Consider the following 26,196-nt stretch of genomic DNA (forward strand, 5'->3'; position numbering starts at 1 on the left):
CATCACTGCTCTAGAGGAGGTTTGCATGGAGGAATGGGCCAAAATACCAGCAACAGTGTGTGAAAAGCTTGTGAAGATTTACAGAAAACGTTTGGCCTCCATTATTGCCAACAAAGGGTACATAACAAAGAATTGAGATGAACTTTTGCTATTGACCAAATACTTATTTTCCACCACGATTTGCAAATAAATTCTTTAAAAATCAAACAATGTCATTTTCTGGGTTTTTTTTTTTTCCACATTCTGTCTCTCATGGTTGAGGTTTACCCATGTTGACAATTACAGGCCTCTCTAATATTTTCAAGTGGGAGAACTTGACTAAATACTTATTTGCCCCACTGTATATTTCCCAGCACTTTTATAGATAAAAGTAACATTTACCGACCACCACAATATTTTTTATTCAATTCTTTTAGTGTTTCTGAATGCTAAAGAGTTGCATTTTTGAACTAATTATTTTTTTCAAGCTTTTTATCTGAGTTTGTTCTACATGATAAAATGTCTGACTGAGTGCTCGTCCGAGACTGGTGAGTCCATACTTTTGCTAGGGGTTGTAATATCTTTACAATGCCTGCACTTGAGTAAACAAATGGCCAAGGCCACTATTTGTGAACATACTACAGCCTGGTTCGATTTCACTGAAAAGAGGCTTGCTACAAAAAAAAAAAAACCTGCTTTCTCAGCATACAAAAACCAAGGTTCCACTGTATTTTTAAGTCCTGGAAGGTGGCGAGTTAAAAGTGTGTTGAGTGCGCCACCCTGCCTTCGCTTGACACGACGGACGCGGCTTTCCTCTCAGCTGCCATTTTGCTAATTGAGTTGAGCCGCTGCATCAGTGTCACACGGAGAAGTGGGCCTTAACTGACTTTTTGGGGATTACTTCTTCGGGGGTGCAGTTTTCCACTCCATGTCTGGTGGTCCTCCAGTGCCACCACTGTGGCGGGAGGGTCATGTTGTCCCAACATCTCGAAACCCCTCCCATTAAGGACATTTGCTTCAAGCTTAAAGCAAAAAAAAAAAAAAAAAAATCAGCTTCTAATCTTTAGGAGCTATTATGGCCAACCCTCATCAGTGAGTATTTACTTTCTGGCTCACATTTGGCTTTTGTACTTGTAAAAACACATTTTTCCCCTCCTTGGGAAAAACTGCATTTCTATGTTTTATATGAAAAAGCAGTACTACCAAAGTAGGAGGTATTTGAAAACACATTTATACGAGTCCTTGTGGAGAGTGTGCAGTTTTAATGGCTTTGCTCCGTCATGTATGACACCTGGGACACACGCAAACAAACACAACACAGATTGGAGCCTGACACTATACTTCAAATTAAAACCAACCAATGGTGTGAGCTCAGTGACAACTTATGTTTGAGCTCTACCAAAGTCAGAAAATGTCACATAAGGTTAGATGGCTGCAATATTATGCTTGCCAATCTCAAGTTTTAAACTTTCTTTTGTTGGCAAGTTTGTTGGACAGATGTGTTCACAACAGTAGAATTCTTTTAGTACGAGAGTTGTAGTTTCTTTTGTACCTCTTTTGAAGAGTGAACAAAACTAAATTGAGCTAGTAATGGGCACTGGAGAAGCAGGACTGAGTGCAGGATTGTTTGTGTCATCTTGTAATAAAAATATGTCTGGTGCAATTCATGCTTGGTGGAGGTAATGATAGGCGAGACAAAAGGAGGGATTTTGACAACACGCTCCTCTTTGAGCCTCCTGCTGAGGTCAAGCAAGCTGCCGGGAGGTAAACACAAAATTTCCCGGACCCTGCAAAAGAGATGCTCAGTGTCACAAGTTAGGATTGTTGTGATCATGTTTTTTTTCCATCCACCATCTTGTCCTTCCCGTTGGCCGCAATGGAGGTCCAGAAGCGATGGCAGGCCAACTCGAGCAGCTCCAGTCCACCTGCCACCTTATGCTGGACTACGTAAACACCCACCACCACCACCAAGTACAACCTGACAGGAGCAGACAGCCAAATGCCGACGAAGCACAGCGCGATGAAGCTGGTCCAGTAGAGCAGCGAGGCAGCTTTGATCAGAGCCACGCGCAGCTCCGACTTACACGGCGGTACCCGCGCCACACCTTCCCGGTCAAAGGCCCGCAGCCCGCCCGAGTAGAAGTCCCGTAGCCGCGACTCCTTCTCGGCCCAACGCTTGCGGCACCACGATTCCAGCTCGGCAGAGCGGACGGGTAGCGTGGTGACAGGGTAGCGCTGCACGTGAAAGTGGATCTCGCGGGGGAAGAGGCCGAGCATTAGGTGGCGCTCGGTCTGGGGGATGTTCTTCGGGTAAGCCACAGTGATGTCATGCACCGCATCCAAGTTGTCTCCTGGGAACACATGCCCAATTTTTAGGATTTATATTTACACTTGAATTTGACAAAACCCCAGTTTTGAATTTACAACTACCTTTAAAGTGCCTGTGACAGCATACAAAAAATCTTAACCCTTGAGAGTCGAAGGACGCGCCGGCGCGTCCTCAGCGCACGTCGTCTTTGAAGCGCCCTCACGTTTTAATTACGTGACCCACATGCCGTTGGTTGGTCTCGTTTTAAAGTGCGGAAGTTGCGGTTTACTCTCGTTATTATTTGAAGTCAATAGACCAACTAAAACGTGAGATATTGTCATTTAAGTTTTATAGTTTTATTGTCCTCTCAAAAAAACATTAAAACGCTGTATGGATCATTTGTTTATGTCTATATTTCCATCATTTCTTGTCCTTTTTCAAAACGGAAGCTCCATGAAAAAAACACAAATCAAACGAACCCTTTCGAAGTCACAGTGGAAGCACAAAATGCGTTTTTTTAATAAATATAACTGCCGTGCGAAGTTCCACCGAACGAGAGGGAGGAGTGTTCTGAAGCAGCGAGGTGGCGAGCGATGGCCGTTTGGATCGAGCAGCGACTTTGTGTGACTTTGAGAATGAACGGAAAATTAAATTTAGCGCAAGCAATTGTGCTTTTTGATCAACTTGAGGAAGAGGATGGTCCAAATTCGTCATCATCGTCTTCTTCGGAAGAGTCCTCGAGTGAAGATAGTGACGGATTTGAACACGTGGGTGACGCCATCGACGAGCAGAGGTAAGCAAACTTTTTTTTTTTTTTCCATGCTGAAAAAGTTTCTTTTGAAATTGCAAGACAAAGTTAATTTTGATGCAATATAAGTGTGTGTTTGTGTATATAATAATAAAATGTGCATATCAGATCAAAGTCGTACGTGCACTGTGTGTATCCAAGGCAGGAATTTATAATTGTGGTGTTCTTCTTTCTATATGAAGATTAGGGATGTAGCACATATTCAGCTATGGTATTCTTTCTATTGTCATACATATAGATTTCCATTATTATTTATTTCTGTATATATTTTTATTTATACTTTATTATTTTCATAAATACTGACTTTTTTTCATGTACATTTATAGTGACAATGGAAGTAAAGTGAAATGAAAATGGAAGGGTGGAAAGAGGACTGACACCCCATGGAAGTGTGGTCTGTGTGATGTAGCCCTGTGTCTAATTCCAGGACGAAACTGCTTTTCGGAGTGGCATGTCTGAAAAAAATTTAACTTGTTTATTGTAAATATTTTTGAAAATGCTTTTTTCCCCCAATGTTATATATATTTTTTTTTCTTCCCACAATCAGTCTTCTCAATTTGTGTATATAAATGTGTGTTCAAGAAGCTTGATTGTGTGTACATAGTTTTCATCAGGTGATGGGCCGCAATACCTAAACTCATAAAGAGATGGCCTCTAAACACTTTTTGTATTAGATGGTATATTTTTTCACTGTTCTTCACTGTTTGGTCTGCTGTATATAACCTGTTTTGACTAGAGCATGTATAAAGGCAAAAAACGCCTATGGCTATACCTGTTGTTTATGTTGAATTGTCAAATATAAGACTATTTATTCTAAATTTTTTTGGTTGAATGTTCATCCTAACATGTTGAATAAATATTACAAAGTTTCAAAACAGTTCGTTACGCATGTTTGGTTGTCAATTGGACATCAATATTAAAAATTTTGACAAAACGATTTTGGAATTTTTGGTCTTTTTGGGCCTAAAATGATGATTTATAATTGGTCAGTGAAGGAAACAACAGTTTGGACATAAAGTTCAAGGTGTCACAAAAAAAGGCACCAAACCAGGCCATCGTAAACAATTCTTTCTTTGAAATATAAAGGCAACTTCAAAGGCATGCAAAATCAGACAAAATAGGCCCAGACCTTAAAGGGTTAAATAGCATTATTACAGTGGGGAGAACAAGTATTTGATACACTGCTGATTTTTCTGGTTTTCCCACTTGCAAAGCATGTAGAGGTCTGTAATTTGTATCATAAGTTCTCTTCAACTGTGAGGGACGGAATCTAATACAAAAAAAACAGAAAATCACGTTGTATGATTTTTAAATAATAAATTTGCATTTAATTTAATAAAATAAGTACTTGATACATCACAAAAATCTAACTTAATATTTGGTACAGAAACCTTTTGTTTGTTTGTTATTACAGATACCAAACGTTTCCTGTAGTCCTTGACAAGGTTTGCACACACTGCAGCAGGGATTTTGGCCCACTCCTCCATGCAGATCTTCTCCAGAGCCTTTAGGTTTCGGGGCTGCTGCCGGGCAACACAGACTTTCAGCTCCCTCCATAGATTTTCTATCGGGTTCAGATCTGGTGACTGGCTAGGCCACTCCAGGACCTTAAGATGCTTCTTACGGAGCCACTCTTTAGTTGCCTTGGCTGTGTGCTTTGGGTCGTTGTCATGCTGGAAGACCCAACCACGACCCATCTTCAGGGCTCTCACTGAAGGAAGGAGGTTGTCAGCCAAGATCTGGCAATATATAGCCCCATCCATCCTCCCCTCAATACGGTGCAGTCGTCCTGTACCCTTGGCAGAGAAGCAGCCCCAAAAAATTATGTTTCCTCCTCCATGTTTCACGGTTGGGATGGTGTTCTTGGGGTTGTACTCATCCTTCTTTTTCCTCAAAACACGACGAGCCGAGTTTAGACCAAAAAGTTCAATTTTGGTCTCATCCGACCACATGACCTTCTCTCATTGCTCCTCTGGATCATCCAGATGGTCAGTGGCAAACTTCAGACGTGTCTGGACATGCACTGGCTTCAGCAGCGGGACCTTGCGTACGCTGTAGGATTTTAACCCATGACGGCGTAATGTGTTTCCGATGGTTTTCTTCGAGACTGTGGTTCCAGCTCTCTTCAGGTCATTGACTAGGTCCTGCCGTGTAGTTCTGATCCCTCACCTTCCTCATGATCAGTGATGCCCCACGAGGGGAGATCTTGCATTGAGCCCCAGAACGAGGCAGATTGACCGTCAACTTGAACTTCTTCCATTTTCTAATAATCGCTCCAACAGTTGTTACCTTCTCACCAAGCTGCTTGCTTATTTTCCTGCAGCCCATCCCAGCCTTGTGCAGGTCTATTATTTTATCCCTGATGTCCTTACATAGCTCCTTGGTCTTGGCCATTGTGGGGAGGTTGGAGTTTGTTTGAGCATGTGAACAGGTGTCTTTTATACAGGTAACAAGTTCAAACAGGTGCAGTTACTTCCGGTAATGAGTGAAGAACAGGAGGGGTTCTTAAAAAAAGAACTAAGAGCCGAAATATTTGCTAGTTGGTAATGTATCAAAGACTTTTTTCATGCAGTTAAATACAAATTTATTATTTAAAAATTATACAATGTGATTTTCTGGATTTTTGTAATAGATTCCGTCCCTCAAAGTTGAAGAGAACTTATGATACAAATTATAGACCTCTACATGGCTTGCAAGTGGGAAAACCAGCAAAATCGGCAGTGTATCAAAGACTTGTTCTCCCCACTGTATGTGAATTAGAATCATATTTCAACTTTATCACAATATGCTAATTTTTTTAGAAGGACCTGTAAGTACTCTCTTTAGTTACCATCAATCAGAATTTTTTTTCTTTAAAAGTAATTGATATTTTTTTCTCCAAATCACAAGCCCAAACAACTGCTTGATACGTGTTCTGCAAGATTAAAATAAAAACAAAAAACTCCACACCCACAAGAAGCGCAAGTACCTAATTCGTGTGGCACTCGATCAACTTTGTTCTAACTAAAATGGCTGATCTGAAAACGCCTCCACACCTTTTATTCCACAGTTGAAGGCATTATACTTGCCAGAACCTGCCCATTTCCCAATGGGGGGCAGTACAAAATACAGTTGGGACAGACATGCAGAAGACAATCAAAACCACTATGTTGGTACGTCACCGGTTCGGATACACACAGGAGTGGGACCAACTTAGACAATGAGATCACACACACGATTTACAACACCTGCTGGGATGGTTAGTGTCCAGTCAGAGGTGGTATTTGAGAAGTTTGGATGACCGCCAGGATGATTAGCTCATCGGGAAACATTAGTAGCTCTGAGGATCTCTCTGGGAATTGGAAGGTTACCCATAAACAGGCACGGTTCAGGAATCCAGAGAATATGACCAAATTTTATGATTCAAAACCTTAGATGTCTCCGAATAACTTAACAGCACATTTTTAATAATATTCCGAAATTCCTGACGATCAGTGTAGCAGACCTTGAACATTTAGTTATTTACAAATTACTCAAAATGACTTGATATTAATCAAGTTGAATGCCAGCATCATTTCTTTGGAGCAAAACACAAATTAAATAAGCCACTTATTGGAAAAATTGACCATTTTGATTTGATGCCAACAAAGCAATGCTGTTATAGCTTTGATCTTTCTTCACTGGTTATGAGTGTTATGTGCTATATATTGATATACTTTTCATTTAATAGTTTTGTTTATACAGTGATCCCACACTTATCACCAGTGGTGTTAACAGGATGCAAGGTGTGGGTGGGCATTAGTCTTACCTGGGGGGGTAAGAAAAAAAAAAGCTACAGTGCTCAAGTCGGTCGAAATCCAGCATAGGGCTACTGCACCTTAAAACATGTTTTGTTTTCTCCTTGAGATAATTGTTGTTGTGATTTCGTCTAAACAAAAAGTTGATTTGATTTTATTTGACCTGGAATACATCCATAACTGAACAGTATGGAGATGCAGGTGACAATGTTTTTTTTTTTTTTTTTAGGTAACTTATTGTGGTTCCTCAGTTTTATTATTATTATAGTTATTCTTTGTTCCGCAGCCCCTTTGAGCTCAATTTGACCCCCTTAGAAAGCTTCAAAATGCACCAATATTGGCAGGCAGGTCAAGACAGGTGCAACCTTAGATACCGTGTAAAGACAAATTCCAAATACATTATATAGCGCACCCTAGCAGTCATTTTTTGTCCCGCTGACGCTTTGAGCCCTACTTTGACCCCCTCAGAATGCTTCAAAACTCACCAAACTCAACAGCCAGGTGAACACTGGTGAAAACTTTGATAAAATGAAAAAAAAAAAAAAAAAAAAAAATGAATATATGAATGGGATACCATACGCAGTGCCCCGACTGCCGTTAGTACTATATTCAGTTTTCTTTGGGTGGGCAGAGCTTGTCCGTGGGACTGCCCCCCCTGCCCCCGGTAACGCCCCTGCTTATCACTGTTAATGGGGACCAGAACAGACCGTGTAAAGTGAAAATCTGGGAAGTAGTGTCACCCTCACTTCATTTTGAAGATTGTCCTGTGTATACTAAGCCTGTCGCAATATGCAATAATTCCATCTATTGCACGGTAAATGAAAATGAAGGCGGTAATTTTCCCGCTGCGATTTATCGCCTCACGTGCGTGCGTACGCGTGGCAGATGTGTTCGGCTTCCTTGTTATCAACAGCGCAATATGCTGTGATGAGGATTCACTCTGTTTTATTGACTTCTGGGTATGTTCGTTTACACTTTTGAACCTAGCCTAAGGCTACGTTCATACTACAGGTCTTAATGCATGAATCCGATTTTTTCGTTTTTTTCCGACTCGAGTGAGGCATTAACTTGACGGTCTGAACGTGACGAGTCGCATAGAACTGGACCATTTCAAATCCGATCGGGGACACTTTCGTATGTGGTCTAAATCCGATTTGGGCCACATTTTTCCCGAATGTGGCTGGCGTTCTGAACTTTCAAGTCTCCCGAATCGGAATTCATGCAGCAATGACATCAGCAAAGTGAAAGCGGCAGGCAGGACGGGAGCGATGTAGCGGTGCATTAGCTTCTAGCTTGAACACGGTCATAAAAAAATTAATGAAGAAAAGGATAAGCCTGACAATTTTCAATTTTAATTCTATGCACCGAATGAGCAATATTTCAGTATTGCTTACCGTAATTTCCCGAATATAAGGCGCACCCGTGTATAATGCGCACCCCAAATTTACTTGTAAAATCTAGGGAAAATTATTGTACCCGTTTATAACGCGCACCCTAATTTTAGCACCAATAAATAGAAGAATACAAGAAAACAGAGCTCGTGTACAGATACAGAGATGTCATTTTACTGACTGGTGAAACACAGCACAAGCATAGCACATTGGTAGTTCAAAACATTACCGTAAACTGACAATATTTACGGTAATAATATGATTTGACAACTTCTCCAACTTACCAGAATCTAGGAGAAAACAAAACAGATGTGACTTTTCTTTTAAAGGCTGCTGTATAACTTGCTCGTTTCATCATGATGAATAAATGTTTCTTCCATGGATTGATACGGTAAAATGAAAGTGAGAACGTAAGTCGGAAATCCGTGAGAGCTCATCGCTGTCAACACAACAGTAACAAAAGGAACTATTGTTATTTGGGTTTGAGTTTCCCGAGGGACCGATATAGTTGACGGACACAGGAAGTGTGTGTTCTTACATTTGTTATGGTCCGAATTGCGGAGCTGCAATAAACGTCGACTCAAATGAGTTCAAGAAACTAAATTCTGTGCTTTATGAAGAGTGAAAAAAGCAGAATTTAACACAGACGAAATCATTCGGCCGATTAGAGTGAAGTATTACCAAAACTAAATGGTGATGTCACGTACCGTAATGGTCGGCAACGGGTCGCCGCATACGTTTCTTCAACACAACGTGGCCGTGTCAATGAAAAAAAATCGGTTTATATATATGTATATATGTAATACATATATATTTCTGTCTCCATCCATGTACCCGTTTATAATGCGCACCATGAGTTTACAAGTTGATTTTGGGGAAAAAAGTGCGCGTTATATTCGGGAAATTACGGTACATGGCCGAGACGGGGCAAATTGACAGACCCACGTCATGTCACGCACACAAGTCAAGGTTTATGTGCATGTATCAGTCCATATAAACTTTGAATAAAGGATTAAACGGGGATTATTAATGTCTGTTATTTGTGTCATCTTTTTGGAAATCAATATATGATCACCCTGGAATGACATACAGCTAGCATGTGTAATTTGTTTTGATGCTTCTGCGCATGCGGTCACTTTGCTGAGTGCATCTCGGACTGCTAATTAGTGCGTATGTGTGATACTTGAACGGGCTCCATGGACCAAGGCAGTCTGAAAGGGCACGCCAAAAAAACAGACATGACAAAAAATCAGATTTGTGCATTAAGATCTGCAGTATGAACCTAGCCTTAGTGAAGCCAAATTTTTGTTACTGCTACTTAATTAATGTATTTTTCTGTTATTGTTGAAGTGCAATTGTTTGTGTTAGTACAACTTTATACCTCTGTGCCTAAATGCTGAAGTTCTTGAAATGCAATTTTATCGTGCCTTGAAAAAGACATTTTATTTATTCTGTGTTTCTGTGCGGTATTGATATTGTCTTTCACTTAAAAGAGGCATGGTCTATTGTTTTTAGTTGGGATTTCTTAAAAAGTATTTTTGAATTTAAGAGTAAACGTTTATTGCGTTGAAATGGGTGTACTTAATATTACTTAGTATTATTAATATATACTGTATTCTTACTGTGTTAGTGTAAATTGGTTAGAAAAAAATTTGGGGGGGGCGCGATAATATAGCATATCGCAATGATTTATGAGCACGACAGGCCTAGTGAATACAGTATATAATATCAATAAGTGTATATAAAACACTATAAATGTGTATGTTATCATTAGAACTTTAAAGAATAATTTGAAATATGTATATGAAATAATATGAATAACATACATAAAATAATGTATAAATAATAGGTACAATATATTCATTCTCTCTCATATGATACATGTTTGGGTGTGTATGTAATAGGGGTATGAAAACATTTTGGGTTGCAGACCCCTGAGTCACTACGAGATGTAAGTCGCAGTATTGCTACGAGAACAAAAGTCGTATTATTACATAGGGTAAAGTAGCTGTAATCAGCTACGCATTTTACGTACATGTACCGTAGCTGAGAGCTACGACATTAGTCTAGATAATGAAATATTTCAAATATATCTTTGCTATGGTTCTTATTAGGGGGAAAAAATAATGAAAAAAAAATTTGCCGTGGCACGACATGGTGAGGCTGTCCGACTCCGATGCAACCCACTACCACAGCTTCAGATAATTCTAAGGGAAACACTGTATACTTAATGTTTAGACTGCATGTACAATTGTTTGAATATGTTAAATTAGAAATCTGGAAATTAAATCAACGAGAAACAGTGAATTTGTACTTCACGCATTGATTCAGATTTTCAAATTACATAACAGTCCGCTTGGGCGAATTTATCGTCATTTATCGTTATCGAGGTAAATCTGCTTAATTTACCGTGATACCTTCTTTAGGCAATATCACCCAGCCCTAATCGCCATATCGTGAGATAATTGTTATCGTGAGCTTTGTTTTGCAAATCGTATCGTATCGTGAGGTACCAAGAGGTTCCCACCCCTAGTATGTAAGTGTACATGAATACGTAGATGTAAATAAAGTGTACATAAATGTTTTTAAAACTTTCATTCTGATAAGATACTTATAACAAGATCAAATCTGTGATGCACTGAGGGCACGAAATTTTAGTCGCGAAGTACTGAGGGATCACTGTATATAATCATTCTATGTTGCACTTGGTCTGAGAGGACTGATCTTTCATTCATGCTATAAGTCATGTACATATAGCATATTTGACAATAAAACTGACTAGAAACTTGAGGGGGAAAAAGCCACTTAATTGAAAAATTGACCATTTTGATTTGATGTCAACAATCGAATACCATTATAGCTTTGAGATATGCACAAAATACAGCATTTTTTTTTTTTTTTTTAAAGAAGAGGATAGGTTCTCCTATGAATAAATAGGCATCTTTTTCCAGCTTAATCCCATTTGGATCATTTTAAGCAGGGTCGTTTGGCATTACAAACCTTTTCGCAGTCGCTCCACAATGAAAGTAAAGCCGGTGGTACGTGGATGCAGCACATGTTGGTATTTTGGCAGGTCGTTCTGTGCTGCGAACTTGTCGCTGCGTGCTCTTGTGTTCTCTGTGGAGGGGGGAAAAAAAGTTTACCGAGACCTGCATGCTATGAATGAACACTTAATGTACTGTATACAATACAACTGTACTATTTGATTTAGATTAAACATGATTACACTCGTAGCAAAAATAAGAATGGTCCTGGTGACAGGGCACGTAATGATGTACCAGCAGATAGAAACACATTTTGTCAAGGAGAGACATAAGAGGGCAAGAGAGTAGGCAGATAAACAGAGGGAAAGATGATTGCATATTAACTAAACATTTCCTGGGAACAAACTACGGTGACTCATTAGTCATGTTATATAACGCGAGCATCTACTTCGGGCAGGACAAAAGGGAGACAGTTCATCTGCACTCACAGCTTGTGGTTCTTACAATGTGCTGCATTGAAGATTTAATGACGCACCCTCACTAAGAGGGAGGTAAGGCTCAGCTCTTTGTAACCAAGTGTATAAGAAAACAGTCAAAATATTTGAAGGACATAGTTCCTCAATATCCAATTGCAAAAAATTTAGGGATTTCATCATTTACGGTAGTAATATTATCAAAACGTTCAGAGAATCTGGTGGATATATTGCACGTCAAGGCTGATAACCAACACTGAACGCCCCGAGACCTTCGATACCTCAGGTGGCCCTGCATCAAAAACTGACATCAATGTGTAAAGGAGGAACACTTCAGAAAATCAATGTCAGTAAATACATCCGTAACTGCAATTTAAAGCACGACTATGCAAGGCAAAAGCTATTACCAACAACACCCAGAAACAGAGCCGGCTTCTCTGGGCCAAAGCGCATCTAAGATGGACATATGCAAAATGGAAAACTTATGTGATATTACTAGTCGACATTTTAAACTGATTTGGTAAATTGTGGACGCCGTGTCCTCTGAGTAACTTAAAAATCTAAGAAGGCATCATTAATCAGGCATTAAAATGGGTCAGGGGTTAAAAAGGTGAGAAGGCTGTGGAGAAAATACAGTTGTGGTCAAAAGTTTACATACACTTGTGAAGAACATAATGTCATGGCTCTCTTGAGTTTCCAGTTATTTCTACAACTCTGATTTTTCTCTGATAGAGTGATTGGAACAGATACTTCTTTGTCACAAAAAAACATTCATGAAGTTTGGTTCTTTTATGACTTTATTATGGGTGAACAGAAAAAAGTCATCAAATCTGCTGGGTCAAAAATATACATACATGTCCCTTGGCCATTTTCACTTCAATTAGGCGCTATTGGTAGCCATCCACAAGCTTCTGGCAAGCTTCTGGTTGAATCTTCAAACACTCCTCTTGACAGAATTGGTGCAGTTCAGTTAAATTTGATGGCTTTCTGACATGGACTTGTTTCTTCAGCATTGTCCACAAGTTCTCAATGGGGTTTAAGTCAGGACTTTGGGAACCTTAATTGTAGCCTGATTTAGCCATTCCATTACCACTTTTGATGTGTGTTTGGGGTCATTGTCCTGTTGGAACACCCAACTGCGCCCAATACCCAATCTTCGGGCTGATGACATTAGGTTATCTTGAAGAATTTGAAGGTAATCCTCCTTCTTCATTATCCCATTTACTCTCTGTAAAGCACCAGTTCCATTGGCAGCAAAACAGCCCCACAGCATAATACTACCACCACCGTGCTTGACGGTAGGCATGGTGTACTTGGGGTTAGAGGCCTCACCTTTTCTCCTCCAAACATATTGCTGGGCATTGTGGCCAAAAAGCTCGATTTTTGTTTCATCTGACCACAGAACTTTCCTCCAGAAGGTCTTATCTTTGTCCATGTGATCAGCAGCAAACTTCAGTCGAGCCTTAAGGTGCCGCTTTTGGAGCAAGGGCTTCCTTCTTGCACGGCAGCCTCTCAGTCCATGGAGATGCAAAACACGCTTGATGTGGACACTGACACCTGTGTTCCAGCAGCTTCTAATTCTTGGCAGATCTGCTTTTTGGTGATTCTCGGTTGAATCGTCACCCTCCTGACCAATTTTATCTCAGCAGCAGGTGATAGCTTGCGTTTTCTTCCTGATCGTGGCAGTGAAAAAACAGTGCCATGCACTTTATACTTACAAACAATTGTTTGCACTGTTGCTCTTGGGACCTGCAGCTGCTTTGAAATGGCTCCAAGTGACTTTCCTGACTTGTTCAAGTCAATGATTGTTCAAGTCAATAATCACTCACAAGACACTGCTAATTCGTGTTGCTGCATGTATATTTTTGACCCAGCAGATTTGATCACTTTTTCTGTTAACCCATAATAAAGTCATAAAAGAACCAAACTTCATGAATGTTTTTTTGTGGCAAAGAAGTATCTGTTCCAATCACTCTATCGGAGAAAAATCAGAGTTGTAGAAATAACTGGAAACTCAAGAGAGCCATGACATTATGTTCTTCACAAGTGTATGTAAACTTTTGACCACAACTGTATGTTCTAGTACACTAGGGCGGTCCCAAACGACTAATTCTCTCCGGATTAGTCAGCCAGCCAACTATTTTTACGATTAGTCGACTAATTTAAAGTGATCCTCTAACTTAAATACATGTAGGCTCTAATAAACCACAATTGTTCTCTTGTACTAAAATATGTTGTTAGAAACACATAAAATGTTAAATCAATGGCAATATTTCATAATATTTAGTCCATATTTTGACCGTTAGTTGGCGCCATAGTTTGCAGGCTCGCAGTGATGACGTCATTGGGATCTTTCCAAATGTGTAGCGTGTTCAACAATTGCTTACTAAACTCGCGAAGTAAAATGCCACGATGTGCTGCTTTTGGATGCAATTTCTAGTCAAATGGAAACAAGGGGAGTGAAGTGAGTGGTCAAGGTGGAATTATTATTTTTAGTGAATAAATGTGCATAAGTGGAAGCTTCTCCCCCTTTTTGGTCCCTGTATGCACGTATCCTACCCACCACGCGTTACAACTGGCGCTCAAACATTTTTCCTGGATCCTCAGTCAAGTAAGGGATCCATCTATTTTCTGTATTCGACGGTCCCACCGCGTCTGCAATATTGGTTTCGGATCTGTCAATTTTTTTTGATTCGTCGGTCTACAGGCTACAGAGTTTTAAATTTGAAGATTTTCAGCTGATGGTGCGCCCCGAGATATTTTCAATGCATAATGTGTGCCTTAGCTCAAAAAGAGTTGGGAAACACTGATTGTGTCATAAAAAAGACAATGTCTAAGCTTCTAGTCTATTATGATGTCACTTGTTGGATCACTCGCAATGACATCATGACACGCAAAGAGAAATTGAGTGTTCCTGCTCATAAAAGCAAGTGGGTGGTGGGCTTTGCTCGGCTTAAGGGAGGGATTTGAGGCGGCGGTATCATTTGACATCAGAGCATTCCGGGAGCGTGATGACAAGCATTTGGTTATGCGTTATCACTGTTGAACTGTGTTTGCATAGCAGTGTCAGCGCAAAGCACCGAGGCAGGTGAAGTGTGGGCAACATATGGGTTGAGCGATAATGTACTTCAAGTGAAATTCCCATTTTTGTTCACAAAAACATGCACATAACTCTATAAACTAATAAACCTATATCAAATATGTTTTCGTGAATTGTGATAAATGGATGCCATTTACAGTGGGGCAAATAAATATTTAGTCAATTGTGCAAGTTCTCCCACTTGAAAATATTAGAGAGGCCTGTAATTGTCAACATGGGTAAACCTCAACCATGAGAGACAGAATGTGGGAAAAAAAAACAGAAAATCACATTGTTTGATTTTTAAAGAATTTATTTGCAAATCATGGTGGAAAATAAGTATTTGGTCAATACCAAAAGTTCATCTCACTTCTTTGTTATGTACCCTTTGTTGGCAATAACAGAGGCCAAACGTTTTCTGTAACTCTTCACAAGCTTTTCCCACACTGTTGCTGGTATTTTGGCCCATTCCTCCATGCAGATCTCCTCTAGAGCAGTGATGTTTTGGGGCTGTCGTTGGGCAACACGGATTTTCAACTCCCTCCTCACCCCGTGGCGTCAAAATGATAACAAGAACGGTGAGCAAAATTCCCAGAACCACACGGGGGGACCTAGTGAATGACCTACAGAGAGCTAGGACCACAGTAACAAAGGTTACTATCAATAACACAATGCGCCGCCAGGGACTCAAATCCTGCACTGCCAGACATGTCCCCCTGCTGAAGAAAGTACACGTCCAGGCCCGACTGCGGTTCGCTAGAGAGCCTTTGGATGATCCAGAAGAGGACTGGGAGAATGTGTTATGGTCAGATGTAACAAAACTAGAACTTTTTGGTAGAAACACAGGTTCTCGTGTTTGGGAGGAGAAAGAATACTGAATTGCATCCGAAGAACACCATACCCACTGTAAAGCATGGGGGTGGAAACATCATGCTTTGGGGCTGTTTTTCTGCAAAGGGACCAGGACGACTGATCTGTGTAAAGGAAAGAATGAATGGGGCCATGTATTGAGAGATTTTGAGTGAAAATCTCCATCAGCAAGGGCATTGAAGATGAGACGTGGCTGGGTCTTTCAGCATGACAATGATCCCAAACACACAGCCAGGGCAACAAAGGAGGGGCTTCATAAGAAGCATTTCAAGGTCCTGGAGTGGCCTAGCCAGTCTCCAGATCTCAACCCCATAGAAAATCTGTGGAGGGAGTTGAAAGTCCGTGTTGCTTAACGACAGCCCTAAAACATCACTACTCTTATTTTACTTATTTTCCAACATGATTTGCAAATAAATTCTTTAAAAATCAAACAATGTGATTTTCTATTTTTTTCCCCCAAATTCTGTCTCTCATGGTTGAGGTTTACCCATGTTGACAATTACAGGCCTCTCTAATATTTTCAAGTGGGAGAACTTGCACAATTAGTGGTTGACTAAATACTTATTTGTCCCACTGTATGTCCTCTTCTAATTTTGTCCCATCAATGAGTGCGCCTTTCATCCAAGTGATGCTACTCGTAAAGTCGGTTGGTGCAATGTGAATACTGAACCTTTTCACCAATTCATTTGTCGCGAGGTAGCGTTCCAAACGGGCTCTAGTCCTCTTGTTCTAATGTGAAAGTGTCCTAAAATCTAATGACATAGAATGTTCACAATTAAACTACTTTTATGAAATCCAATTTCTGTAAATACTATAGTATGCATGCGTTGGGCGTTTGCATTCAAATATTTACTGCAATTTTTTGGTTGACAAACAATCACTGTTTTCATGCTCAGCTCAAATTATTCAGATACAAAATCTCTTTAAAAAAATTAACTTGGGGCAGTCTGAAGGCTGACATCTAGTTGACAATCAACAAAATAGTCACCACATCGGTGGCTCACCTGTTAGGTCAGTGCCCTCCGGGAAAAGCAGGAGCTGCAGTGGTTCTCTAATGTCGCAGAAGTAGTCCAGCATGTTTCCTAAGTGCTCTTTATCTTTTTCCCAACGCCGGTGGATGAAGACAAAGCACGCCACCTGCATGGCCCAGCCTGGAAGCATTGATGGTTTAAAACCCATTCTAAAACGTGCTCATTTCTGAAGGTTTGACATACCGAAGCCAGGTACGGCTTTAAGCGCCGCCTTGAGACAAATTTTCTCCAGGCGCAAGTAGCTATAGCGCAGCAGGCAGCACCAAAGGAACATCCAGTCCAGTCGTGTGCGGTGGTTCATGATTATTACGCTGCGCTCTCCTGGGACAAAGGCGTCCCCTGTGATGACAACTTTTACCCCGAACACCAGTTCTAGCAGGGACTGTTGGGGGAGAGACAAAATGTCTGACTTTCTTAGATAATCAAAAATACATGCAATTAAGGTCAAGTTAATTCATTGGCAGGGAGGAAAGTAGCTTTTTCGCAAAGAATCAACAACTTTTATGAGAAAACATTGGGATTTAGTTTGAAAGTATTTGAGAATAGACATGTTCTACTTCAAAATCAAGCGGAATCCAGAATGTGATAAAACAGACACCTCGTGCTAAAAAGAAAAATCAGTAAATCAGTGAATTTAAAGTCCCTGTGACGCAAAAAAGCACGTTTATCTCATAATACACACGGTATTTTATGCTCCTGAATGAAATGGACCGCTTGGATGTGTGTGGAAGCGATCGCTATATTTATTTAGTTTTTTTAATCCCGCGCCATGAATAGAGTGACTTCCGGCAACAGTCTCGAGTTGAGAAAGAGGGCGCTGTGACGTGTACTTAGGAAGGAGTCCTCTTCGCTATACAGCCGTATTGTTGTATGAGAAGGACTAAGGATTCAGCTGATTTTGCAGATTAATATGTTTATTTTTTGCATCATGCCAGCCAAACGGCTGCAGAAAAATCTTGCTGTACGAGGGAGAGGCGTATGCACCATTTTTGAGGTTTCAAAAGGTTCCCATTCGCCGGTGGATATCAGCCAAAACAAGCCCTACTACTGTGGGACCATTGGACTTACCAGGGAGTGAGTAGACATCATGTTTTGTATTATGTCAAATACTAGGATCATTTTAATATGTAGGTGGGTTGCATTTTGTGGCTGACATGCTCCTTGCCCCCTCGACCGACGACCGGCGGCTTGTCGCACATCCCCCCGGCGGGAGAGCACTATACTCGGCTTTTTCCACTCTTCATGTGCCCGGCGTTCTGTCAAATTTTCCGACCGATCAGAAATTGTAACTTTGAGTTAAAAATAGCCGTGAATACAGCAATTACAAAGAAAACACTACAAACTTTCTTTAAATAAAGGACTACTTAATCATCATGGATGGGCACGTAAAAAGCTCTCCTCATACACATTAGCTGCACAACAACTGCAGCCGCTTGCCTATGACTCTCTCTGGCTGTTTACGACTTCGTCGTGTAGTAAAGCATTATTTTGCCATATTCGTGTTGACCTTATTGCAGCTACACGCCCCTCCGACGTTGGCCGGTTTGTTCAGCGGTCATTGTCCAGCTGCTTCCCCTGCGAGCTCTCCTGTCCGTAGTAGCAGGGAAACGAGCTGTAAATTGCTCTCTGCTGGGTGGTTTGCCAATCGGCAAAGACAATCAACAACACAGTCGTCATGTGAAATGATCCGGGCTAGTTATGTGTGATTTTCCGCTTCGAGGACTTTGAAACATCACTCGGTTCGGGTTAGCATGTCAGCTAGCTGTCACGCCTCTTGGCTTGTTTAAATTCTCCGAAGCCGGGGAAGGGAAATGACATAAGCCCGATTTAGGTGGCATAAAATATCGTTCGGGAGGTGCGACAGTAAAGGTGAAGTCGACAGTTTTGACTATTATGGAGTAATTTTGCCATGTCATCTTGAATAAATGCATTTTTATTATTTCATATTCCATTTAGCACAAGACTGTTATTTGTCATGACTATGCCATTTATTTAGCTATTGGGGAAAAAAACTTGGATAAAAATAATATCCTGTAAAAATATAAGAGTAGAGAGACTGAAACAATGACATTTTGTGGCTCTCTTCGTCACGTTTTCCTCGTTCTGAATAATTCCCCCTCAACGGGCTGACTGGTCCCTCTCAAGCCATTTATTTAGCTATTGGGGAAAAATACTTGGATAAAAAGAATATCCTGTAAAAATATTGGAGAGACTAAAACAATGACATTTTGCGGCTCTCTTCGTCGCGTTTTTCTCGTTGTGAATAATTCCCCCTCAATGGGCTGCATACTAAATCTGATGAAATCGTGACTCTGCTGATGTCACCCACCTGTTGGGGACGCTAGAGTTCTATAATGGTAGGCGTGGCTAATCGGCAAATTAAAAGACTAATTTCTCGTCATCTGCGCTTTGCTAAATTGTTGTATATAGTCGACTCGTCTCAAAATATGATTCTATTCACACAATAATCCCATTTAAGACTTTTTTTTTTTTTTTTTAGACTGCTGCAAGTAGGCCAAGTGAGAGCCGAGCACACAAACGCACCACAGGCAGGGTGAGCCAAGTAGCGACAATGCGATCAGTAATCCAGCGGTACCAGGCAGGGGACAGCAGCATGAGGGGCAAGAACGGACCCAGCATGAAGATGCTACCGAAGAAACTGGCCAAAAACAGGGTCAGCAAAAAGTACAAACCCCGCACCGACACAGCCATCTGGGGAGATAAAAACAAAGAGGCACATATTAGCATCGATGGCTAAAGTAAAACATCTACGTACGTTTCTCTGGGTTTGTGAAACACATGATTGATTACGGACACTCAACATTGTTCTGTTGCTCTTTCCCCATATTTTCCCACAAACAGTGGAAAATCCAGTGCGGACATTCCTTGAGTGGAATGTAAATAGGGGGATCCTTCTGACTGGGGCTACAGAATTGTGGGTTTATCGGGTCAAGCAGATCAAGGACGTTTTTTTCCAGGTGTTACAATGAGAAATGTTACAACTTTTGACATATGAAATGAAAGAAATGCCCTTTTACCAAACTTCACCGCTTCATAAAGACAAGGCTTACGTTTCAGGTTTAACAACCTGCTAAATTAACAAACAGGCTCAATCGTATTTCACGTTATCCAAGAAAGCATTGCCCGCCCAACCAAAAAAGAAACAAAAGCATTTTTTTATCTGATTCATGACGTCATACTTTTTACAACTTCTGATGAAGAACATTTAAAAGGGAAAAAAAACAGTGTATCAAAGTGTCCTGACTGGCTGAAAGGATGTTTATCTTTTCCAACGGTTAACAACACACCTAGAGTAACCGACTCCTGGGCTCAATTGGACATCGCATTCTGTACATTAGACCCTTCTGAGACAGTCTCTCAAGGACCTCAAGTAAGAGTGGGCCCTAATGAGGTCCCAAGTTGAAACAAAACCCTGGAAATGGACCCTGTTACGCGGTGATTAAAGGTGTGACAATAAATCAAAGAGGTGATATATTATCGATATGCTCCCACCAAGAAAGGATATATCGTTTTTAAAAGCTGTCGCTGTTTAAAAAAATAAAATTTAATAAAATAAACAAACTAACATGTTGCTACCAAAATCTTCCATTAGAATAGTGTCTACGTTAGCTCACTGGTTGCCACTGACAGCGCTAGACATCCTATTCATTTTGACTACATCGTACATCTAGCGCCAACAATGGCATTGAAACCAGAGCTTTCACTGCCAGTTTTTTGTGGGCATTTACAGGTCACTTCCTGTTCATTTTTGGGCATTTACCGTATTTTTCGGACTATACGTCGCAGTGTTTTTCCATAGTTTGGCTGGGGGTGCGACTTATACTCAGGAGCGACTTGTGTGTGAAATTATTAACACATTATGATATCATTTCACATGTTATTTTGGTGTTTTGGAGTGACACTGATGATTTGGTAAACTTGTTAGCATGTTCTTTATGCTGTAGATATCTGAATAACTCTTAATAGCTATGGCCACGTTCGCGTTCTGCCTTTGGCAATGTGTGTTCAATTGTATTTAGGGGTGTAACGGTACACAAAAATCTCGGTTCAGTACGTACCTCGGTTTTGAGGTCACAGTTCGGTTCATTTTCGGTACGGTAATAAATGTGTTAGTTGTTTATTACACACCTTTGTGCTTTTAACAATAGGAACATTAGCCTATACAAAGCTAGAATTCTGCTCAAAAAGTAGCGGGTATTTAAAGATAATCCAACAACAACTTGCCTTTCAGACCCCGCGTATTGGTCAGCTTTCTTTCTGAAAGAAAGATGAAAAAAGAAGTCCTGTGCTAAAGAGAAAAGCAATACCAATGTCAAAGACTTTAACATGTATTTTACAAATGAAATGCCTCAATGAATCATTTTTTTTTCTTATGAACGGTTTTCAAAAGCTTTATTAGTGGATTTTCTCAAATTAAAGCACCACACAGAAGTTAATAAATTTAATTGTGTAAGCAGGATCTGTGTCTTATTCTTATTATTTAATTACAGGTGTTTTAGGTTATTTCAATTTATTTTATTTAAATGGGCTATTATTTTTATTATGTGTTTATATTTTACAAATGTGATGTAGCATTCATTTATATTGTAAGAGAGCCAAAAGTTCGCTAGCTTAAATGCTACTAAAACGCAAACGTTTTTTTTCCCCCACAATGCTCTTAACAAATGGTTCAGACACATATTCCCACAAAAAACTGCTGAATATACCTGTAAACTAAACAACGAATGCATTAAAAAAAACATTAGCTCAAACAAAAACTTAGCTTATGTCGGTCTTAACATGGAGCAGCTGAATGCAGCCATGTGAAATGAGGCAGACTAGAGGGCAGTGTATCCACTCAAATCAGTAAAACTAAATGCAAACACTTTCAAAATAAACCATTACAATGCCTCTTTAATTAAACGAATACTCGAGGCAGCAAAATTTAATTCTAATCTTTTTTTTTTCTAATCGAATACTCGAGTTAATCGATTAAATCGTTGCAGCATTAAGTAGGTTTATTGTATTTTACAAACTTACTACAGTACATCTATCTATAAATGCAAAACTTGCATGTGGGCTAAGTATTAAATGTTTCAAATAACCTTGACCAGTTGTAAACGCAGAGGCGCTGGCAGTGAATTATTGCCGAGCGTAGGTGAAAAGGGCCTGCAGAGTGTTGAATTGATAAGGCCTCGCTGACGCGAAGAGTCCAGAGCTGACGCTACAGGGACTTATTTCATCCAGCAGGTTCACGTTGCAGCTCGCACCTTTTCCACTTCAATTATTTCCATGAGCACGCGCGGGCACACACACACGCAGGCTGAAAGCTACGCGATGTTGCAAGACTCCATGTGGCCAGGAAAAGAATCTGAAGGTTTGTTAAAGAAGGAAAAAAATAAGTGTACAGTGGGGCAAATAAGTATTTAGTCAACCACTAATTGTGCAAGTTCTCCTACTTGAAAATATTAGAGAGGCCTGTAATTGTCAACATGGGTAAACCTCAACCATGAAAGACAGAATGTGGGGAAAAAAAACAGAAAATCACATTGTTTGATTTTTAAAGAATTTATCTGCAAATCATGGTGGAAAATAAATATTTGGTCTATACCAAAAGTTCATCTCAATACTTTGTTATGTACCCTTTGCTGGCAATAACGGAGGCCAAACGTTTTCTGTAACTCTTCAGAAGCTTTTCATACACTGTTGCTGGTATTTTGGCCCATTCCTCCATGCAGATCTCCTCTAGAGCAGTGATGTTTTGGGGCTGACGTTGGGCAAAACGGACTTTCAACTCCCTCCTCACCCCGTAGCGTCAAAATGATAACAAGAACGGGGAACAAAAATCCCAGAACCACACGGAGGGAGCTAGTGAATGACCTACAGAGAGCTGGGACCACAGTACCAAAGGCTACTATCAGTAACACAATGCGCTGCCAGGGACTCAAATCCTGCACTACCAGATGTGTCCCCCTGCTGAAGAAAGTACGCGTCCAGGCCCGTCTGTGGTTTGCTAGAGAGCATTTGGATGATCCAGAAAAGGAGTGAGAGAATGTGTTATGGTCAGATGAAACCAAACTAGATCTTTTTGGTAGAAACACAGGTTCTCTTGTTTGGAGGAAAAACAATACTGAATTGCACCATACCCACTATGACGCATGGGGGTGGAAACATCATGCTTTGGGGCTGTTTTTCTGCAAAGGGACCAGGACGACTGATTTGTGTAAAGGAAAGAATGAATGGGGCCATGTATCGAGAGATTTTGAGTGAAAATCTCCTTCCATCAGCAAGGGCATTAAAGATGAGACGTGGCTATGTCTTTCAGCATGACAATGATCCCAAACACACAGCCAGGGCAACAAAGGATTGGGGTCGTAAGAAGCATTTCAAGGTCCTGCAGTGGCCTAGCCAGTCTCCAGGTCTCAACCCCATAGAAAATCTCCGGAGGGAGTTGAAAGTCCGTGTTGCACAACGACAGCCCCAAAACATCACTGCTCTAGAGGAGATCTGCATGGAGGAATGGGCCAAAATACCAGCAACAGTGAGTGAAAAGCTTGTGAAGAGTTACAGAAAACGTTTGGCCTCTGTTATTGCCAACAAAGGGTACATAACAAAGTATTGAGATGAACTTTTGGTATTAACCAAATACTTATTTTCTACCATAATTTGCAAATAAATTATTTAAAAATCAAACAATGTGATTTTTCTGGTTTTTTTCCCCCCACATTCTGTCCCTCATGGTTGAGGTTTAACCATGTTGACAATTAGAGGCCTCTCTAATATTTTCAAGTGGGAGAACTAGCACAATTAGTGGTTGACTAAATAATTATTTGCCACACTGTATGCAGGCAGTACAGATATTAACAATGGATAATGTGAGCTATGAACACTAATTAACTTACATATACTGTACATTTGCGATATTATAGCACCTAATATTAAATCATTAATTAACTGTGGAGGTTTTTGCAACATTTAAACAAATGGCGTGATATCTGAAGCTTGCCTGTCAGTCAGAGATCAACATGAAAATATCTTGTACTTGCAGAAATGTTCAATTCGGTCTTAAGCCATTAATTACGTAGTGTCGCTACTAGCCAGATCTTTGAGTGTGCACCTAAGAATGTAGCTAATTACAGTTGGCGGGTCGCCAATCAAGGGTACATTATTCTTTCTCAAAGGTCACCACTAAATAGCTGAATGTGTCAGCGCTGACGTGGACACCGCTCGTCACTCTAGAGACGCCTTGTGGTGCGTCAGGAGACGCCAACATCAACTTGGCTTCAAACACAGTAGCTACAGGAAACAATAAAGTTCAGTTGGCCATGTTCCAGTTTACTAACCCTTCGGTTTGTTTGTGACCATTTTGGAACATATACCCAGTCTATAATTATGTGGTGCACAAAGTGCCCTTACCCATTCGTCATCTAATTTTTCGGGTGAACAATTCAAATGTCTTGATTGTCACCTGCAGGTGTTTTGGTTGCTAGGGCAAACAAGTGTTCAGCCAATTCAACCGCAGGAGACGGAGTAACAAGTAACCGTAAAAGGGTAATGCTTTGCAAGCCTGCCATTCCACTCGCTGGGCGTCCGCCTCCTTCAAAGAGAAACAAACTGACAAGTTGGAATGTGCATTGTGCATGTGTATTTATATGAAGACGTGAGAGATTTGGTTTAAAATAGATTATCATAATTTTCGGACTACAAGCCGTTACTTTTTTCCCCTTATTTTAAATCCTGCGGCTTATAGTCCAGTGCAGCTTATTTGTTGATTTATTTGGGTTAGTAGTAAGTAGCAGTGCGGTTTGCGGTTCAAAGCCGAACCGTACGGTTCGCCCTGTACGGTTCAATACGCCTTTATGACCCGCGCCTTTTCGGTTTTGCAATTAATTTATTCCGAACGCTTGTGGAATGAATTGGTCAAACTCTGTGTGCCTGTGTGTGACGTGAAGCACAGCTGTGGAGAAATTCCCGCCCCGCAAGTAAATGTCCGATCGCGTTCAAGCACCGGTGTAATAGAAGCCGAGTAACGCCCTCTCTCGCTTACGAGCGAAGTGAAAGTGAAACAAGAAAGAAAACAAAACGCTATGGCGAGCGGAGGAGTGGAGAGACCGAATTTTGATGAAGCACCGGCTTCTTTCAAATCTGCGGTGTGGCAACATTTCGGTTTCCCCGTGGACTACAATACGGTGGGAGAGAAAATATTGAAAAAAAAAAAATAAAACAATTTGCAAGCATTGCTCAGCGCTTCTTCCCTATGCTAATGGCAACACTTATAACATGACTCGGGCACCTCAGCCGGCATCACCCACAGATATCACTTTCTCAGAGCAGGACTACCCCGAAGATGACACCAGTGAAAACACACGGCGGGCTTCATTCATTTATTTGCAACGCTTGACCCGCGTTACATTGTTCCCTCGCGGACATATTTCTCCAACAACGTAATCCCCGACATTTATGAAATGGCACGCAAAGCCATCGAAGATGATTTCGGTAAAGCACATAGTTTTGCCCTTACCACTGATAGTTGGACGTCCCGTGCTACAGAGTGCTACTACCTTACTGTGACGATCCACTATAACAAGTTGTACGGTCTTGGCGTAATTTGTACAAGTGAGCACTGATTTTTAAATGTGTACGCCGTACGTTACGTTCAATATCTGTACGTTTTTCGTGCATTACGTTTTTTTTCCTCCGTTTGGATTTTGTCACCCTTTTCAGCAACGAGACAGAGTGCGTTAAAACGTTGATTGAATGACGCCAGAAAAGTCAGAGACACGGAGAAGGAAGAGTGTTGTGACGCTGTAGCAAACGCGATGCTAGGCTAGGTGACTCCAATATTTCCTGACTGTAGACGACAGCCTACAATCTACGCCTAGATATCTCATGCATATAGCATATAACTACATGCGAAATGACAGACTCTGTAGCGTTAGTAAACAGCCGCCATTTTAGAGCAGTAAACTTCTCAGAAAGGCTCTGTTGTAGTGAACCTTCCTAGCGAACCTAAGTAACTTTTTATCTAAAATACTCCTAAATCGGCAAAATCTTGACTTGAGTCTATCTTTAAAGGATGAAACCGTTTTAAAATTTTCACATGTCGAAAGCAGACAGAAGGGAACTAATGCAAAAACGGGAGCAATTTTATCAACTTTAACGGTTGATTCACAACATCAAATGACCTCCAAACATAGCAAAGGTTACTATGTTTTTGGGTTTGTTTTTTTTTGAAAAAATGAAAAAAAAAAACAGGAAAGGTAACACCAGTTACTTTACCAAGTAACTTTTTTACTACTGTGTATTTCAGTAGTTAGTCACTACACTAGCCAAAGAGCTAAGAAGCATTTTAACAGTCAAAAATGTTTACATTTTAAGTGTTTATTTCATTTTCTTAAAAGCAAAATAAAGGCAGTTTTTTTGTTGTTGTTTTTTTTATGCAAAACGCAAACCGAAACGAAACCATGATCCCAAAACCGAGGTTCAAACCGAACCTT

The 26,196-nt window shown here is 40.5% G+C and overlaps 1 protein-coding gene across 2 annotated transcripts in view; it reads right to left on the reverse strand.

Annotated features, from left to right (window-relative positions):
- Nucleotides 1-1,221: 1,221 nt before the first annotated feature.
- Nucleotides 1,222-26,196, reverse strand: part of lclat1 (lysocardiolipin acyltransferase 1) — a 32,028-nt gene continuing 7,053 nt past the window's right edge. The window contains exons 2-7 of one of the 2 annotated variants that reach the window (XM_057859653.1): nucleotides 21,805-22,070; nucleotides 19,244-19,411; nucleotides 16,883-17,081; nucleotides 16,673-16,819; nucleotides 11,263-11,379; nucleotides 1,222-2,330 (exon numbers count right to left, since the gene is read on the reverse strand). In XM_057859653.1, the coding sequence (XP_057715636.1) occupies nucleotides 1,810-2,330; nucleotides 11,263-11,379; nucleotides 16,673-16,819; nucleotides 16,883-17,081; nucleotides 19,244-19,411 (1,152 nt within the window). In that variant the 5' untranslated portion in view covers nucleotides 21,805-22,070 and the 3' untranslated portion in view covers nucleotides 1,222-1,809. The remainder of the gene's footprint in view (nucleotides 2,331-11,262; nucleotides 11,380-16,672; nucleotides 16,820-16,882; nucleotides 17,082-19,243; nucleotides 19,412-21,804; nucleotides 22,071-26,196) is intronic. The other variant, XM_057859652.1, reaches the window with a different exon arrangement.

The sequence above is a fragment of the Corythoichthys intestinalis genome, chromosome 15 (genome assembly GCF_030265065.1).
Source record: "Corythoichthys intestinalis isolate RoL2023-P3 chromosome 15, ASM3026506v1, whole genome shotgun sequence".
In the NCBI taxonomy this organism is placed as follows: Eukaryota; Metazoa; Chordata; class Actinopteri; order Syngnathiformes; family Syngnathidae; genus Corythoichthys; species Corythoichthys intestinalis.